The 18,691-nt window shown below is 40.8% G+C and overlaps 1 protein-coding gene across 1 annotated transcript in view; it reads left to right on the top strand.

Moving 5' to 3' along the window:
- Nucleotides 1–18,691, top strand: part of vapal (VAMP (vesicle-associated membrane protein)-associated protein A, like) — a 30,117-nt gene that overhangs the window by 1,448 nt on the left and 9,978 nt on the right. The window contains exon 2 of the mRNA XM_028592901.1: nt 16,927–17,079. Coding sequence (XP_028448702.1) covers nt 16,927–17,079 — 153 coding nt within the window. The remainder of the gene's footprint in view (nt 1–16,926; nt 17,080–18,691) is intronic.

Genomic DNA, 18,691 nt, shown 5'->3' with positions numbered 1-18,691 from the left:
AGTGTTTTGTAGCCTACTGAAATTCCCCATTGTACATTATATACTAGAACATCACAATTATGAACACATTTAACTTTTACATAAAAAGGAAAAACCTGAACTGGTTTGGCTTGTAATGTTATGATTACTTGGTGTCAAACATATCAAAATCAAAACACAACCACAATGTTGACTGGTTCGGAGGATTTAATATTGCAGTAGCTATGTATGGTATACAAACTAGGGCTGTCCCAAACGATTATTTTTTAAACTATTAATCTAGCGATTCTTTTTTCGATTAGTTGACTAATCTAACGATACATTTTTCCATTAGTGATTATTTTCCCATTGCTCAATTATTAACAATTTACACAAAACAAATTTCAATAAGGTTCAAATCTCTATTTATTAAAATTGTTTAACACTGCACTGTTCAAGTAAAATTAATTTGTAGTGCAACCTGAAGCCAGATGTAGGCTATCAATCCAACAACAAAATAAAGTCACTTTCAGGAGGAATACAAAAATAAAAACTTAAAGTAAACAGAGCAAGTGCAAAAAGAGTAGTGTATGAAAGATTAACCTGTATTTGCTTTTTTTTTAACAGTAGGTAAAAAAAATGAATAAGCTTTGTATCTAAAGGCTGGTTAAGCACTGTAGTGAGGAGAAGTTGGACAGTTTTTTTTTTTTTTTTTTTTTTTTGTCTCGTTCCAGTGATTGGTACATCTGGGTGATGGCGTTGGATATGCGTTAGCACGTTAGATGTATTTGCAGTCACGTACCCAACAACTGCTGAACAACGCCGACACACAGTCCTCGTCTTATCCACCACTCTCTCGCCTGTAGCCTACTACTGGAACTGACCCGAAGACCAACGTTTTCGAGGTGGGGACGGTATTAGACAAGAGGACATGACACGGGAGGCTCCAGGCTGCAGCCATACAGTCTCGAAGTTTTGACAAACTTGCGATCTTAAAGAGGCCAGCGGGGAACTCTTGCGGGTCGCAACCACTCGCCATACTCGTCCTTTAGTGCTGCTATCTCTGACTCACTCACTGGACCGTCGACCTGACAAAAAACTGCATGTAGGCGGAGGAGCTCGGCTAGCTTCAGAGCCAAGGCGGGGCTACAGTTTAGGTGTCCCTAGGGCCCGCGTATCCAGCAGTAGTTCCGCATTACATTAGTTCCACATTACATTAATTAATTTGCATGCAAGTTTTATTTATTTTATTTAGTGACGCGTCAACGCAAATTATTTGTCGACACATTTATGTAGTCGATGACGTCAACGAATCGCCCCAGCTCTAATACAAACGCAGAAATGTGTCAGTGTTGTCACATGTATTGCCATTTAGTGGCTCTTACACGTTTGTAAGCACAGAGTAGAATGCTAATTATTTGTACTATTGTACTCTGGTTTTAACAAGCATCAAAATTAGATAGGGAAAAACACATACAATTGTATGCAACAATTGTTATGATTGATGCAAAGCATTGAACAACATGATATCACGATAGGGCTGGGCGATATGGAGAAAATCAAATATCACGATATTCTTGACCAAATACCTCAATGTTGATATTGCGACGATATTGTAGAATTGACAATTGGTGCTTTTAACAAAATATTATTTACACAATTACATTTTTGATAAAATGACAGAACAGTTTGAGTTCAGAAAATTACATCACTTTACTCTAATGCAGCCTTCAAAACCAGGAAAAGACAACACTTAATATATTACGATTTTACGATATCCAAAATTTCTGCTGGTGATTGCGTTTCTTCACTTGCCTGTCCTACCGGAGATGGAGGAGAGCGTTATTATGGTATTAAGGTATTATGATATTTTGTCCCTCACCGTACCGGCCATTTGCCGCTTAATTTCTTCCTCACTGCCAGGAGCTCCTGCTCCACTCCTGCACAAAGTCTTGCCACATGTCCACACGACTGTGTGCACCCATTTGCAGTCGACAGAACTTGTCTGGTCCCGGTACTTAGCGACCCTGGTCATGTGCCATTCACATTAAAATCGACCCACGTCCGACCCGCGACCAAACCACCTCGAACCTTGAAGCCGTGTTTGGTCAACACGGGTTAACCCTTTCAAATACAAAGTCAACCCTGGTAGAGCCTTCGGCGTGAATGGGGTATAAGTGACCATTACGTGTGATTTTTAGATAACCGCTAACAATAAAACTGTATTGTGCTGATGTAAGTACAAATTTCAGTGTAGCTAGTCTGCCAAGGCCATGGTGTTGTAAAACAATCCCAGCAGTTGAACCATAAATCATGACCAATATTAATTTTGCCCCCATTTCTTGTATTTTTCCCAGTTACTAGTCTCTATCTGTGCTGCAGGCCTGCTAGTCAATGAGGCACTGTTTTATTGTTGCTGAATGTACCACTGTCATATAGAATCAAGAATCTTTCAGTCTATTGTCCTGCTGTTCCTGAGAGGCTGATTGTTAGTTAGGACTAATTATGAGTGGATATTGATTGTAGCCTGGACTTGACAGGATTGTTGGAAAGGTCACCAGTGCAAAACCCAGACCCACAGGATAACTTTCGGTGGGGGAAAGTCACTGAGATGTTTTGGTGATTATCAGTCGTATGTCAAACCGATTTGGCTTTTATAGAACATTACACAGTTCAGGTCCTACACCTGATGATACCACATGCTAGGAAAAAGCAAGAAAGTTTCACGTTGACCCCAAAACCCATGTCTGATGGCAGAGACATGGTCCGTCATAATCTGATCATGGACCTCCTCCTTTCATCTGATTAAAACAAAATGATGTCCCAGTTAGACTTATTCTGATCAGTCACACGGTTTACATTTTCTGTCATTAGGTTAAACTTTTTTTCCTCTGTGTACTAAAATGGATGCAAGACTAAATTGCAAAGTTATGACAAGCTGATAATTAGGGCTGGGTATCGCTTAAAGTTCCCTGATACCGAGTTCTTCATTTAAAACATCCTTTATTTCTACTTCATTCAATACCCATCATGTGAATGGAAGCATCTTGGCACGCTAAACTGACAACTCTTGTCAAATATACCACGCTCAACTTCACCACACCACAGACTGTATGGGTTGTATCTGTTGCAGTAGTGGGCCAATCACACGTCCCATTAAATTAAAGAAAGCTTGCGATGACTAGCTGTGAGCAAAATCAAAGATCTGGGTACAAAAATGGTTGAATGCAGGTATTGCGGCTGTAAGCAGTCCAAAGAAGTGCTGCCGCGAGGGGCTAAACGCAGAGATACACACTGTGACGCGCTCGAGATTGTATTGCAATTAGGGCTGCAACTAACGATTATTTTAATAATCCATTAATCTGTCTATTTATTTTTTTCTGTTAATCAATGAATCTGATACAAAAACAAAAGCATTAATTTACATCAACTCAATACATACTTACTTACATACTAGCTGTTTTAGTTAATAGTTGTGTAAAGGTAAGTAACCCAAAGAGCACACACACACACACACACACACACACACACACACACACACACACACAAACACACAACACACACACACACACACACACACACACACACACACACACCCACACAACCACGTTCACTTGAAGCTTATTCATTCAATTATTACCATCATTGTAGTAAGTGCAAGTTATGTTCATTTATACACCACATTTAAAAACAGCTTAAGATGACCAAGTGCTATAAAAGAACTTTAAAATGAAATTAAAAAGTACACACACACACACACACACACACACACACACACACACACACACACACACACACACACACACACACACACACACACACACACACATTTGTCAACAATAACGGATATGGGACGAACACAGAATATAGGTATACATGATAACAGATTGAAAAATTAATGATTTAAAATAAAAATGTGTCTTTAGTCTTGCAAACTATACCACCTCTGCTTTACTATTGTTATTAAGGAGCTAACGGTAGTTTGTCATGCTTGTGAAGCTGGATAACGAGTAAACAGCAGCACCAGAAGAGCTACTGGAGGGACGGTACGTTCCTCACTTCATAACGGAACAGAAGTAGGATAGTGTAGTGACTTTACCCTGCTGTTGAACTCCCTTCCTCTTCATCAAGGACTCCAACATGTTTACGTTTTAGGTGCTGACTCATCACCGTGGTGCGCCCGTGCCATGCCATGTCGCTTTTCTTGCAATTAACACGTTTTTGATTTATTTAGTGTGAAATGCTCCCACACCTCGGATGACTTGGGTCGTACTGATTTCTCTGCCTCTGCCATGTGTTTCAGAACAACGTTACGGGTCTCTCCGGTCTCTCTCCATATTTCCTCTACCCCCGCTCTGCTCTTTTTTTCTTTTTTTTCGCGCTGCTCTGATCCGTTCTGCGCTCGACTCAATTTCTTTTTTTATTTCTGCGACTGAGTGCCGTAATAGTTGCACAACACATCGAATCGATAATGAAATTCGTTGATAACTTTTTTAAATCCAATTTTATTGATTCGTTGTTGCAGCACTAATTGCAATGATTTTATTCTTCTTCTTCCACCACACGTAAAATACACTTAGCACTGCAGTTACCAAATGTAATTGTTACCTGTGAGTAGAATAATTGCGTTAATGTATTGCGTGATGTGGTCAACAGAAAGTGTTCGCTCCCAGGCTCACCCCCCTCTCTGTCAATGCCCAAAAACCCAGGTGCACAGGTGAAGCAAACCAATAGATTATCACTTCCGCTCAAACCGCGATGAAAACGCCCACCACCTACAATATCAGTGCACAACACAATAATCAACATACAACATAAATGAGACCATAAACAACATCCAATATGTGGCTCCTACAGCAGTTTGACTTAAGACAGTTGGATACTTAGCAGGGGTGGGATGGATACACTGATGCCAAGTATCAATTTTTTATTATATAAATTGCAGATGGGAATTTAACTTTTTGGTACTAGAATAATAAATCAATTGACAATCCCATTTTTGCAGCAATACAATTGAAGTGAGATTAACAGAGAAATTTTTTTTTTTTTTTTTTTTTTAAAAAAAAAGTTTAGTTTTCCTTTTTGTGGGCATAATTTGAAGTTGGATAAAGGTAATAAATTGCCATATATCGCAATCACAATAATATCATATTGTGACATAAGCATTGTGATAATATTGTATCGTTGGGCATCTGGTGATTTCCACTCCTAATACTTGGTACTGGGTTATTTAGGTTGATGCTTTAAGGTGTACCAATACCCAGCCCTACTGATAATCATTGATTGATAATCATTAATCAACCAACCACCCGTTCTATTCCATTGCACTGAGAACAGACGTGTCATCTAAGGCATATGAGAAAGAAAATACCAATGGCTGGCTCTTAACATGAAATGTAAATCCAAATGCAAAACGGTTGCAAATATATTGGCATTTCTGCTTAGTAGGAAGATAACCAGCAAACTAACTTAAAGCCTGGCCTACACCAGGGCTGTATCTGCCCTAGTACAATTTTTGAATAGTCTGGATTTTTAACCTCTTATATACAAGCTTGACACTGAATACAATGTGTTATGCAAGCAGTTATTTTGCACCTTGACACAGACTAATTGTTTACCCCTGGTATGAACCATCATGAACTTAAATGTTAGATTGATCAAATCTAACCCAAACCACTACATTGAAAGATAATTGATCACTCAGTTATGGAATGTTTTCTGTATTTTATAAGTCCGTGATCCTCCTCCAGGAAAAAGAAATGGTTCCTGTTCTGTCTTTAAGAAGCAATATGAAGGAAGATGACCACGGCTCCTTTGGTGCCACAGAAGCCAAGCTAAATTGGTCTGCATGTATCTGAGAGATGGTCTGTTTTAGAGCCTCTGCTGGGATTCCTCCAGCAAGCTAGATGGGGCAGCCCTCCTTTCCTTGGCTGGTATTTTTAGAATAGGACTGGCACTGGCCTGGGGGACCCTAACTAAGCATAAATGCAACGAGATGAGAGAGATGGTGCAATGCTGCTTGAGCAAAGGTGGGATCTCCCGAGTTTGGCAATGGATGCAGGCTACCGTATGTGGGTGTATATCTGAGCACACAACTGCTTTCCAGTGTTTATCGGTTTCAGTCCTGGTTTTAGTAATGCTCACAGTACCACACAGTATATACAGTGAGGAAAATAAGTATTTGAACACCCTGCTATTTTGCAAGTTCTCCCACTTGAAAATCATGGAGGGGTCTCAAATTTTCATCGTAGGTGCATGTCCGCTGTGAGAGACATAATCTTAAAAAAAAATCCAGAAATCACAATGTATGATTTTTTAACTATTTATTTGTATGATACAGCTTTTTAAAATGTCCACCTCCACTCCATTTATTATCCTAAATTAGATGCACAGTTTGAGGTAGTTAGCTGCATAAAGACACCTGTCCACCCCATACAATCAGTAAGAATCCAACTACTAACATGTCAAGACCAAAGAGCTGTCCAAAGACACTAGAGACAAAATTGTACACCTCCACAAGGCTGGAAAGGGCTACGGGGAAATTGCCAAGCAGCTTGGTGAAAAAAGGTCCACTGTTGGAGCAATCATTAGAAAATGGAAGAAGCTAAACATGACCGTCAATCTCCCTCGGACTGGGGCTCCATGCAAGATCTCACCTCGTGGGGTCTCAATGATCCTAAGAAAGGTGAGAAATCAGCCCAGAACTACACGGGAGGAGCTGGTCAATGACCTGAAAAGAGCTGGGACCACCGTTTCCAAGGTTACTGTTGGTAATACACTAAGATGTCATGGTTTGAAATCATGCATGGCACGGAAGGTTCCCCTGCTTAAACCAGCACATGTCCAAGCCCGTCTTAAGTTTGCCAATGACCATTTGGATGATCAAGAGGAGTCATGGGAGAAAGTCATGTGGTCAGATGAGACCAAAACAGAACTTTTTGGTCATAATTCCACTTACCGTGTTTGGAGGAAGAAGAATGATGAGTACCATCCCAAGAACACCATCCCTACTGTGAAGCATGGGAGTGGTGGCATCATGCTTTGGGGGTGTTTTTCTGCACATGGGACAGGGCGACTGCACTATATTAAGGAGAGGATGACCGGGGCCATGTATTGCGAGATTTTGGGGAACAACCTCCTTCCCTCAGTTAGAGCATTGAAGATGGGTCGAGGCTGGGTCTTCCAACATGACAATGAGCCGAAGCACACAGCCAGGATAACCAAGGAGTGGCTCTGTAAGAAGCATATCAAGGTTCTGGTGTGGCCTAGCCAGTCTCCAGACCTAAACCCAATAGAGAATCTTTGGAGGGAGCTCAAACTCCGTGTTTCTCAGCGACAGCCCAGAAACCTGACTGATCTAGAGAAGATCTGTGTGGAGGAGTGGGCCAAAATCCCTCCTGCAGTGTGTGCAAACCTGGTGAAAAACTACAGGAAACGTTTGACCTCTGTACTTGCAAACAAAGGCTACTGTACCAAATATTAACATTGATTTTGTCAGGTGTTCAAATACTTATTTGCAGCTGTATCATACAAATAAATAGTTAAAAAAATCATACATTGTGATTTCTGGATTTTTCTTTTTAGATTGTCTCTCACAGTGGACATGCACCTACGATGACAATTTCAGACCCCTCCATGATTTCCAAGTGGGAGAACTTGCAAAATAGCAGGGTGTTCAAATACTTATTTTCCTCACTGTATATCTGTCAATTCTTTTTTGCGGAAGCAATTACTCAGTTGTTTTAGGTCTGCATGTTTTTTTGTCTCTGACAGAAAAGCATTTGATAAATAAGTCAGGGTTTTAACCTGCTTTAGTCTCTCGTTTAACCCATCTAACACTTTTACCAGCAGGTACAGGAGATCAGAAAGGCTTCAGGCTTGTGCAGCATTGGTAGGAATGGTTGACAAGCTGTACTTATAATGCCTGCCATGTAATTTTGATCTGCTCACATTTAATTACCTTTTTATTCCTCACTCATTCAAAACATCTGAAAGATCACTATTTCAACTTAAACACCAGGCTTGGACTCACATTACTGCTCTAAGTCAGTTAATAAGGGTTTGTTAACAATAACATGTTATGGCCATAGCAGAAAGCACCTCATCTGCCACTAGCTTATAAAAAGATTTACAGGAAAAACTACGATTTTGGAAGCAGGGATTGTGCGTAGAAATATCAGATGTTGCAGACGAGGTTTTCAGGTTTGTAGGAATGCCTTTGTGACGCACCTGTGTTAAAAACAACGCCCCAGTTATCACCATAACTCTACATGTTAGCTTTAGCTAGGTGGAGCTACTGCAATCTGCTCATGCATTGCTTCTTATCTCTCTGAACACTGGGTGTGAGGGAAGGCTGAATGTAGCCTTTGTGAACTTCAGAGCTTAGACCAAGCTGTAAAAAAGTATTGACCAGGAAGAATATTTGAATGCTTTTATTTCCTGGATGTTTTTATGAATGAAAACAATGCAAAGGAGTCCAAACTCCTCATCATATTGTGAATCAGTTGATCCTGAAGAAACCTATGTATTAAGTAGAGGTCGACCGATAGTGGATTTTACAGATACCGATAGTTAGGTTGGGCCGTATTTGCCGATAACCGATTAATCAACCGATAGTATTTAGAATTGATGCTGGATAAAACAGTTGACAAAATACATACATTTTTTTCAAAAAAAGTCCAGATGCTTTTGCCAATAATCAAAATAATAATGTCCTATTTATTGATATTACACCCACAGCAATGCTACACAAGCATATGTGTTGTCTAAAACAGTTCTACATATTTGGAGTCATCCAGTGCAAAAATAAACATAATTAGCATTATAAATCATATAAAAGGACAAACTATTTACATTTCTTCAAAAAAGACCCAAATGTATGCCAAATCTCAAAACAGTGACACCATTCTTCTCAGAACGGTTTAGAACTAGCCTGACCTGGTCCTACCATGGATGTATTAAGAGAACGGGTCCTACTCAGATTCTAGTCAGAATGTGAGTCTGAAACCGCTCCATTGGGCTGTGATTATGGGGCGTGTTCCAACAGAACCAGGGAAAAAAAAGCCTCTGCATTCATTGGATAGACCTACAACCAATCAGAGCAACGGAACTCAACACTGTGTATCGTCTCCATAGCAACCACTCTTTGCACAATGCGTTCGTTCTAACTTCCGACTTTTAGACTTTTTTTGAAGCTGGATATATCATTTGTTGCGTGTAAATATAAATGTGGATAACGTTAGTGATAGTGACATGCTCGCTACAGTCGCATTTCTAGAGATGGATCGGCGAAAACATGTTTTATATCTCTGATTCACGGCTTGGTTCTAGCGCCGGCGGTCCCTCTCTTCAGTCTCTCTCTATGTCTCTCCACCATATAACGCTCGCTCTCTTCGGTCTCTCTCTATCTCGCTCCACCATATAATAATACCGTGCTTTTGGGCAGTTGTTGATGCTCCTCCGCTGAGGATTTTAAAATGAATGCGCTGTCGATTTTACACATCTCAATTCTCCAGCGGCAGCCACTAGACGGATCGTGGACGATTTGGGTCGGACTTGCGTTCATTTTTGTCAGTGTTTTAACCGCTTGAGGTTAGTTAGCCTCATCTCAGCCTCGAAAGCAAACAAACACACATACTGTTGTGTTGTTCTTTCTCTACTAATGCAGCATCTATTCAACAAATGAATAACTTTATGATATAACAAACCTTTTTACTGTCGATGCTTTAAACGCGCATCTGATGTCAGCCTTCTCCGCACAGCATGTGCTCTCCGTGCAGCGCGCAGTAACACGTGTCAAAAATAAACAGAGGCATCAGTGATAGTTTTTATTTCGCCTCTAGAGGCCGCTATTGTAATGCATGATGCCAGCAGACCCTTCTCAGCTCTCGTGTACTGTGTAATGAATGACAGCGTGCGCTTCTCAGCCGCTCCAGCAACGGATGCAACCAGGAAAAACTATCGGCATGGATTTTTGCCAATAACGATAGTTCCACCAATCAACTATCGGTGCCGATTAATCGGCAAAACCGGTGAATCGGTCGACCTCTAGTATTAAGACTATTTTATAATGAGTCCCGTAGGCCAGGGCACAAGAGACTAGAGCTGGGCGATATGGAGAAAATAACATAATAGTATAACCTCCATATCTCAATCAAAAAAAAAAAAAAAAAAAAAAAAACGTATTAAGCCCAGTCAGTCTATTCTGATTGTCCATGACCTGACCTGATTTGTGCGGTTTGCCATCAAACACCTGACAATTTGTAAATACCACTTCAGACAAGTTCTATGAAAGCCTAGTTTATATTAGAATTTGTGACATCAAAATAAACACTTGTTTGGCTAATGCCAAATGGTGTAGCAGCTGAAATCCGTACACCTCACCTATAGCACCCATGCTATGATGTCAGCTAACAATGCTTCATGGTAGGGCTGGGCGATAAAACGATAACGATATGTATCGCGATAGACACATAATCAATATCAATAGAAAATGCGGTCGATAAAACGTTCGATAACTTGTTTTTCTTCATCAGAAGAAACCAGAGGTTGTGAATCAAGTTTGGTTGCATGAACAAAGGCCCTCACTCTCTGGCAACCTAGCAACGTGGGGAGTGACACTCTAACAGCCAATCATGTAACAGTATCATGTTTGGTTGCACCACATCGCTGTCTCGTGTTCTTCAATAACAGAACCGGCGTGGAGTGGAAAGTGAGTGCCGCAGCGAGCGAGGACATCGTTGATAAAACAGGAAAAGTCAGTATCGCAGTTTTGGGGATTTTATAAGTCTGACCGTAGTCAGACCAATGTCGTCAGACCGTCGTCCCCACCAACACTGGTAATACCATAAACTTGTTTTAACACTTTAGCCGCGCTCACACTTTGGAGCACAGCCGTATTCGCCATCAACGTCCAACAACATCTGCAGCTGCAACACGGCACAAGCAGCAGACCACCATGGAGAGGTACTCTGCATCAGCGCCTTACTAAACGCTACAAAGAAATAACGGAAGCAGACGTGCTGAGCACTGTCCAGAAGCCAGGTTACCAACCTAGCACTAAACCTGCAGAAAATAGTTCCTTCTCAGGTTTCTTATGTTTAGCTAACACTTTGCACTATTTTATGACACTTTATTAAGCATTTCTTACTTATTCTTTAATTTTGCACCTTAATGTTAAGAGATAATTGTTAAGTGTTCATTGTGATTTTAGACCTGTTTACATTTTAATTATTTGTGTGTTTTCCATGGTTGTGTTGACATTTCTGCTTTTATAACTGAGGGGATTATAATCAGAGCAGGGTTAAGTTTAAAATAAAAATGTTTAAATTTAATATGTTTTTCTCCTGGTCCTTATTTTAAATAGGTCATAAAAAATATCAATAATTATCGATATCGACCGATATGAAAAACTTATATCATGATACAGTTTTCAACCATATCGCCCAGCCCTACTTCATGGAACATATTTTTTTTTTCTGATCATATTATTTTTACTTGACATCCAGTTGTGTTTTTGACATGGTATGGCATAGTTGGATGGTGCTGACTAAGGCTGTGACATAAAGTTGGGTCAATTTCCAGTTTTACTGGTCCAGTGTACAAGGCTAAACTGGTTTGATTTTTATGCTAACTGCTTGAATAACATTTGTCACTATGACACCTTCTGGCAAATTGAAATGTAGCTTGCATTAGCAACCTGTGCCAACAACGTTAAGTAGAGATGGTCCGATACCATTTTTTGCTTCCCAATTTCGATACCTGAAATTGTGTATCAGCCGATACAGAACATCGATCCGATACCAGTGTGTCATATATTTTTTACAATTTTTTTAACAACTGTATACTACTATCCCTGCATGGATGTGATATGATTTCTATCTTTGTCGGTCTGGCTCAGGTTAAACTCTTTGTGAAACATGAACAAACACAAACAATAAATGCTACAGAACTTTCTTTTACTATCCAGTCTGACAGTCAATTATAACAGAAAAAAGATCATAAATAAACTACTTTAACGTAGATTTTCTTTAGGGCTTTATTATGTGGTATGGGATCGGTGCATAAACTCCAGTACTTCCCGATACCAGCGTTTTAGGCAGTATCGGAGCCGATACTGGTATCGGAACATCTCTAGCATTAAGGCACTGAATCCACTTTGTATTGCAAGTACTTCTCAATAGTCCATAAGTGTGTGGATAACCCTCCAGGGAGACCTGTTATCTCTGGTAATGATAGTCTGACTGAACCAGTCTCTAAGTTTATTGACTATTTTATTAAACCCTGTCTGTCTTCACTCCCAGCATTTGTCCAAGACACCACAGATGTTCTGAATAAGATCACACAACTACAAAACATAGGCTCTGATACATATCTAGTCACTATGGATGTAGAAGCATTGTATACAAACATTGAACACACACAGGGTCTTGCAACTCTTACACATTTTTTAAGTAGGAGACCTGAGTCGGAAATACCAGCCACTGATTTTTTTATTGTCATTAACTAAATGGACATTGAATAATAATATCTTCATCTTCCAGGATAAGACGTTTAAACAGATAAAAAGCTGTGCTATGGGGGCCTGTTACAGCCCATCATATGCAGGTCTATTTCTGGGAAAATGGGAGGAAGATTTTGTCTTAAATCAGGAAAAGAATGCCTTCTTTAAAAACATTATCTGGTGGGGACGTTACATTGATGATGTTTGTCCGTTTTGGTCTGGTTCAGAGTCAGATTTGAAAGAGTTCCATGTTTATTTGAATAACATTAACCCCGACATTAAACTATCTTTGGAATATAGTAAAGATTATATTAATTTTCTTGACCATACCATATTCAAAGACGATCATGGGGCAATACATACTTCAGTGTTTAGAAAACCTACTGACAGGAACACTATTCTTCATGCTAGAAGCTTCCACCCTAAGTGGTTGAAGGAAAATGTTCCATACGGACAATTCCAGCGAGTCAGGAGAATTTGTGACCTAGACAATTCATTTGAGTGTAAAGCAAAAGTGATGACGTCACGCTTTAAGGAACGGGGTTATAAAAACACAACCCTCCAGGAAGCATACAGCCGGGCTAAGTCTGCAAATAGGATATCACTTTTACAAAGAAATCCACCTAAGCCAATAAAAAGACCCATTTTTGTTACCACATATATAGTACAGAGGCAGACCAGATTAAGAGAATAATAAGAAAAAATTGGGGTATTATTGAAAGTGATGAGGTGCTATGCCAGTTGCTTCTTGAGCCACCTTTGGTCACTTTCAGGAGTTGTCCTACAATTCGATTATCCAGGCCTAAATGAAGAACTTGATCTCAGTGTTTTTCTTTAAAACCATATTGTTTATTTTTCAATTGGGTCCATTTCTATTTCTATTTGTGCTGTACATGTTTTGAATTTTGAATTTTACCTTTGTTTGTAGTCAAATACACTGGTCTATTTGACCAATGAGGACATCTAGTGGTCATTCTGTCTTCCTCTACGAAAATGAAGGCTTTTCATTGGTTGTGTTTCTTGATTGGTCTGTTTGAAAGCGTATAAGAAGGTCTCTTCCTGTTTTGGAAATTGATTGACTCCCTGACAAAGGCTTGTATGGCGAAACGCGTCGGAGTACTTTAAGATTTATGATGACTAAGCCATAAATAAAGGATTTGTATTTTTCTAAAAGAGAGTGCCTTGGAGTTTCCTTTTTGGTTTCTACATTACTTCTCAATAGTGTTGCTGTTTTCTGAATCAAATAGCTTTTTAGTAGCTTAGTTCTTTTTTTTAGTAGTGCAGTAGCATCATCACAAGCTACATTTCCTCAACCATTTGTGAACCTCAAGTGCAGCCCTCCTCTCTTCCCCCGTCTTGTTTACTGTCTCAACCCCACCTGTAAGCACTTTCAGTCGGCGGAGCTGTGTTGAGTAGTGTTTTAGTCAGTTTTTTTAGTATGTGGTCTAGTCATAAAATCAGCCACATTTTTACTCTGTTGTCTCGGTCTCAGACAAAGAGTACTCTGGATTAATTACTGTACATCACTGGTTGAACATGTATAATGTTAAGTAACTGCGAATGATACAGAGATTAGCAACGGCCCCTGACGCAGATGACAACTAACATTACGCTTGTTACTGTAAGTGCAATAAAAATTTGAGTAAAAAGCCAATAGTTTATGAATACACCTGTTTTAAACGGCATTAGCATGTAGAAAAACACTATTTCAATCTGCTCTGTCTGCAAGTAGTCTCTGATCCACCTCTGCTCTTTTACAAAACCCCAGTGCTACTCTGCAAATAATAATAAAACAAGCTAAAATGAAAGCTATCTGTATATACTCTCATTGTTTACTGTATCTTAGTCTGCCATGAATCTTGAAATTTGGCAAATTCTTGTAAATTTAGCTGCTGGTGGAAACAAACCAGCCACTATCTCTACCAGCAGCACCTGCACGTGTCTAATTATTACGCATTTCAATCGGACGTGGTGTCGTGATTAAGCTAGGAGCCGAGGCAAACTCTGCTAGCCGTTAGGCTAATTTATGCACAGTAAGCAGGTAACCTCTTGGTAGGTAGCATCACGCCACCGTATTGCGGTGATGCGGTTATCGTCCCAGCCCTAGTGCTGACCATGGTTAAGAACCTAATTTGAAGCAAGCTCTGTCACAAGATAGAGAGCTAACTATTGATCTCCTGATGTATGACCTGAGTAGGACAGGACCTTAATTTCCAATATAAACCAGGGTAGGGAGAGATATATGAAATTATCTGTCTGGGAAAACACTTAATTGATTCAGGTGGTTTGGCACGTTGCTTCTAGAAGCATATGAAGGGAGTGTGGGTAGTTTTGGAGATCCTGATTTTCATGAATGTCCCATGCTAAGCTTGGCATTTGTAGATGTTAATACTCCTCCGTCAGGACTGCATAGTTGATTTGATTATTTTAAGATGCACTTTAATATTATATCTCCTGAAACAAGGTGCTCTTAAACATGTTTTACAAATTATTTAAAAGTAGCTAAAAAGTCTTCAGTAATACTCCAACCAAGCAAATCATAGGCATTAGCATACTTTTTTTCAGTCATTGATATAGAAGCAACCCTGGTAATATGTCCGTGTAGTTCTGCCTAGTGTTTCTTCATCTATCCCCTGTTTTCAGAATATTTATGGTAAAATTATTCTGCAATCCAGCTTCCAGTCAAGGAAGGCCCTATTCAATTAGTCTCTAACTCATTTAGGCCCAATTGAGTTGCAGTCTCACGGTGTTTTTCCAACTAATCTTTTTGAAGTTCTTTTTTAACCTTGGCACCAAAACACTACAGGTCTTTCAGGGAGGTAACTTTAAATATTGAATTTTCTCTATTTCTGCAATTTCACTGTAAACCTGCAACATATTTACCTTCCATTGTCCGTCCGATATTCTAAATTTACTGGGAAATTGTCTCCATTGCAATTTAATGCAGCAGCAAATGGAAAATGTTTTGCTATACTTGTAGTTCCTTTTTACAGTTTGCTTTATTTGCAATCGTTTCTCAAAAGCATCCTATCTTATCGGTCTTATAATTACATTCCAGGATATAATGTTAGTATCCCTTCTCTTTCCTTTCTTACAGAGTTTTTGGATCAGATTAAAATCTGTTTTAGCCTAATGTTACTAAACATTGTGCCAAAATATATAACCATAGCGTCACCTTATTTGCTAACGTCAGCTAACGTTGCCTCCGAAAAATCCAGCAAATACACGGGACCCTAGGATACCGTTACCTTAAACAGGTCATGTAATGTCACTGTTCACAAAAAAAATGCTGAGGGAACATTACTTCGTTTTCATTTTTGAATTGGAGCGGTATGTATCCCCACTAACCTGGAAAAAGTTTTAAACCGTAACGTTACAGCATGTTGGGTGAATACTGTCTGCTGCAGTGGGAAGTCAGAGGGACCGCAGCCTTTGCTAACTTTACCTTTTTGTCTCATCTGGGGTCAGATAAACAGCAAATTAATCAAATTCAGTGTTCATAACGCTATTTTCCAATATACCGGAGCGGTCATATTTCACAGGAGTGCGGTTTTCATGTTGAGGCTTTCGGCGCTGTTTGTCACTCTGCCTGATAAACTGCTGTACTTGCGCTGCTTATTTGTTTGCCTTGACTTTGCAAGTGATGACGTCCTGTTACTGTTGCAGTTGCTCACCTCTCAAAGGGGAGAGAGAGTGGATGACTGTTCGCTTGAGTTCAGTAGAGTGGACTGCTCTACAGAGTCGTGTAATTCCGACTTTATGACTTTTCATAAATGGCTGAAGGAGCGGCGGTGTGAAGCTGCTAAAAGAATATAGCGGAAACCCTGTATTATCCTTGGATTGTAACACTACTTTTATCAAGTTTAAAATCTTTGTCAATCCATTGTGCTGTGAGGCTAGCATACTCCCACAAGCCAGTAGGTCATTGTGCGGTGCCACAACGTTGTAGATTTCGGGAAGACATGCAGTACGTCAGCAAAGTTGCAACGACTGGGCTGTGTAAAGGCTTTGAAACGGCAGGTCATCTAATATGATGAAATCCATCACCTTGTTAGTAATCCCTTTAGCTTTGTCGCTGTCCGTAAGAAATGTTCTCCCTTTCTCTAATGCTATTATCAAGGACTTGTCTTGCTGGTGGCGGTTTGTCGCAGATCTTTCTCCGACACGGTGCGGCTGACGTTGTCTTTGACTGTAAACAAGCCACACGTGTGCACATCACCTATTGACCTCCTACGTCATACGTTCTGCCAGCGTCATGTCAATTCGGTGGCTTCTTCTCCAAATCAGCATCTGCAGTAGCAGCATATGCTAGCGGACTGTTGTCAGAGTCCGAATCTGGCGAATACGGGCTGATACTGATGCTCTGCCGATAAATCGGTGCATCCCTAATATTTTTGTCACTTTATTTTACAGTTCTTCAAAATACAATTATAATGTACTTGTGTTTGTCATTCTTTGTCCTTCAGGTCCTTTCACAGATGTAGTCACCACCAACCTCAAACTGAAAAACCCTTCTGACAAAAAAGTGTGTTTCAAAGTGAAGACAACTGCACCGCGCAGATACTGTGTACGGCCAAACAGTGGTGTCATCGAAGCCGGAGCAACTGTCATTATCTCTGGTAAGTTTTTAAGGAGTTTTTATTCTTTAACTGTATTCTTCCCTTTTTTAAGTTCCGTGACCAGACTTCTCTTTAGCCCCCAAAAATGAGATGTTAATTGAGACAGACAGTGGGGAAACCTGAGAGGAAAACTATTTCACATAGGACAATTTAGTCCCAGACCAACAGGGTCACATGGTGAGGTGTTAAACCCCCCATCAACTGGTCTAGAGCGAATAAACTAGACTACGCAAAGCGTAGTTTCGTCACAATTTGACATTACGCATGGTTGTAGACCGGCTTGCTAAATCAAAGAGTTTAGAAGCTAAGTTCTTTGGCTAAATGGCATAAACCACCTCAATTGAGCGTTTTTTTTTTCCGAATTTTGCCGTTTCCATCAATTAAAAATGCGCATAGAAATACATTGATGGAAACATGACTGACTGTATATCTCGAAATTAACACTCACCACTCGCCAAATGCGGGTACATTTTCCACTTGCCGAGTAAATATTTGTACCAAAATAGTTCTGTTTTTCAGTCTTCACTTTGGTGAAGCTGCAGCTACTTTCTTCTGTTCCTCTGCTGTCTGCATGTTGGAGCTTCGTGGGGGCGGGCCGACCCACGCGCACACACAAACACACATACACACAATCACTGGCGCACACACCAGCCACCACGTCACTTCTGTTTACTTATCGCTAGTGTTTACCTAAGGTAAGTTAGCTAGTAAGTAGTGATTTTTGGCAGCCAGCCTTCCAAAAGCAAACACAATGAAATTAAATGTTAACTGATCATTAACCATTGACCGGCAAGCAGGAAACGGAGTCTCAGTTCACCCGTCTGGGAGGCTCTGACACACTTTCTGCACTCCGTGTCTGTGGACAGCTGTAGGCTTGTACCGGTGTTGATGTTCTGTACGTTGTCATGGACACACACAGCCACTTTCCTAAAACCGCTTGCAGGACTGACAAGTCCACAGCGGCTCGCGCCGTGTATGTCTGAGCTCGCCTCCACCTGCAGGTTGTCATCTGTGTGTCTCGGACAGCCGATTTAACTCGCCGGTCCTCATCAATATAGTTTCATGTGTTACGTAGTTCTCTCTCAGAATGACGCGCGTGCCGGGAGCCCTGAACACGGGGACGGACCTGCTGTACAGGGGCGCTCGGGTATAGCGGGAATGGACTTTGCACCCGGAGATCGTGGAACAGATTTGGCTGCGCTACGGCCATGCCACAGTGGAGTTTGTGTCCAGATAAAACGCGCGATGCGTGATGTTTTTCTGCCTGCGCAGTCTGGGAGCTCCCCTCGGCGTAGACGCATGACTGGCCGCGCAAGCTGCTTTACGCATTCCCTCCCCTGGCCTTAATTCCTCCGACTGTCCAGAGTGAGAGAACAATGTCACAGGCTGATTCTGATAGCTCCACACGGCCCGCTATGCATTGGCTGCCAGAGATGTATCAGCTGCTGCGTGTCCAGCCTTGGCAGCTCCTGCTCCACAGGGACCTGCTGTCGCAGGGAGAGGGGATGGTGTTTCACCCACACCCAGAGCGCCTGGCGCTGTGGGCTTATCCTGTGAGTGGCTCGACCTGATCACTGTGGGACTCCCGCAGAGGGTTGTCGCCACTATCCAA

Source organism: Perca flavescens, chromosome 12, assembly GCF_004354835.1.
Source record: "Perca flavescens isolate YP-PL-M2 chromosome 12, PFLA_1.0, whole genome shotgun sequence".
NCBI classification, from domain to species: Eukaryota; Metazoa; Chordata; class Actinopteri; order Perciformes; family Percidae; genus Perca; species Perca flavescens.
Note: the sequence above shows the minus strand (reverse complement) of the source record. Positions and strands in the feature narration are given on the sequence as shown.